Here is a 1363-nt window from a genome sequence, read left to right on the forward strand (position 1 = left end):
TGCGGAAGGACATCCATTACCTTCAGAAGTTACCATAGCATATAATTTTGAAACAAACTCAATAGATTTTAAAGTCATCTCTGCAAAGAAGTCAGGTTTTACATTTAATGAAGCAGATGTATATTCGAATGAAAACTTCAAAGCTATTGCATGGTTAGATAATGACGATTGCTTTAAGAAAATATTTAAATTCAGTGACTCAAAGATGTCAATAGATGACCTTCGTGGAATGTTACCATCGACGTTTACAGTTGAAGGTTCAGCAGGATTGCTTACAAGATTGTCAATTGGTGGTATTTGGTCTCGTGAGAACATTGTTATAAAATCCAGTATAAGTGAATTTGCTGAAGAATCTATATTATGTCTTTCAAACTACATGTATTCGCCGCCGAAGCATTATAGTATAACAAACTTTGTCAGTAAGTTTAACATAAGACTTGTCGAACCTTCTTCAATGAAAGATGTTGTGCTACCTAAAGATGGAAAGGATGGACTCATTATTGAGATGATTTTAATAGCATATTAAATGAGCTTGTTCTTGAAGGTCATTCATGATGAAATAACTGTTGTAGAAGATGTTAGCAATTGTTCAGACATTTTGAAGCGTATAGATGATATAAGAAAGAAGTTTATGAATGAGAATGTTATGCATTGACTTTCTCCAGTAACGAGAACTTTTATGAGATAATATTGAAGAGAGATGATTTTAATATGGTGTAAATGGTAGCTTGGGCAGCTTTAGGCGCAATGGGAACAAAAGCATTAGCATTTGGAGCAAAAGCACTTGGAGCTTATGACGCAGTAAATAAAATGAGTGGAGGAAGAGTTTCGAAGACATTAGATGCAAATAAAGGAAAGATTGGAGGCTGGGTTGCAAAGAAGTTAAGATTAAATAAAATAGGACTCATAAATAAAGCATCCAATTTGGTTGCGACTGAGTCAGAAAATGCTTTAGGAAAGGACGATGAGTTTGCAAAACACGCAAAAGACTTTAATGACCAGATGAAAGGTGAAACAATGCATTTAAATAGAGTCGATGGAACTCTTCCTCCACCAGTAGTTCTTCCGTATGGTCCCTATGGAATGTATGGAAACCCTTACGAAAGACCATTTGACCCATTGACTGGTGGAAGTAATTGGTATCATTACGGACGAAGAAGAAAGACAGTCAAGTTGGAGACAGACGTGAAGAAAGCAACTAAAAAGAAACCAAGGAAGAGAGTTATAAAGTAATGAGAACGTTTATGTTATGAGAAATTTTTAACGTTAGTTTTATTTTTACTGAAAATTTTTATTTGGATGTAATGACGAAAACTATTGAGATAACAAACTACAACGGTCATGAGTTCAAGAACTTGTTCTT

General features: G+C 34.6%; 1 protein-coding gene across 1 annotated transcript, besides 1 other annotated feature; it reads left to right on the forward strand.

The window, feature by feature from the left end:
* Positions 1-523: part of a mobile genetic element that runs on past the window's edge.
* Positions 524-720: 197 nt separating this feature from the next.
* On the forward strand, positions 721-1233 carry TVAGG3_1073740 (protein of unknown function, DUF4107 family; the record flags this gene model as incomplete). Its single annotated transcript, XM_051256468.1, has 1 exon — positions 721-1233. The coding sequence occupies one exon, from the start codon at positions 721-723 to the stop codon at positions 1231-1233; it is 513 nt and encodes a 170-aa protein (XP_051076316.1).
* Positions 1234-1363: the final 130 nt, after the last annotated feature.

The sequence above is a fragment of the Trichomonas vaginalis genome (genome assembly GCF_026262505.1).
Source record: "Trichomonas vaginalis G3 chromosome Unknown ctg_105, whole genome shotgun sequence".
Lineage (NCBI taxonomy): Eukaryota > Parabasalia > Trichomonadida > Trichomonadidae > Trichomonas > Trichomonas vaginalis.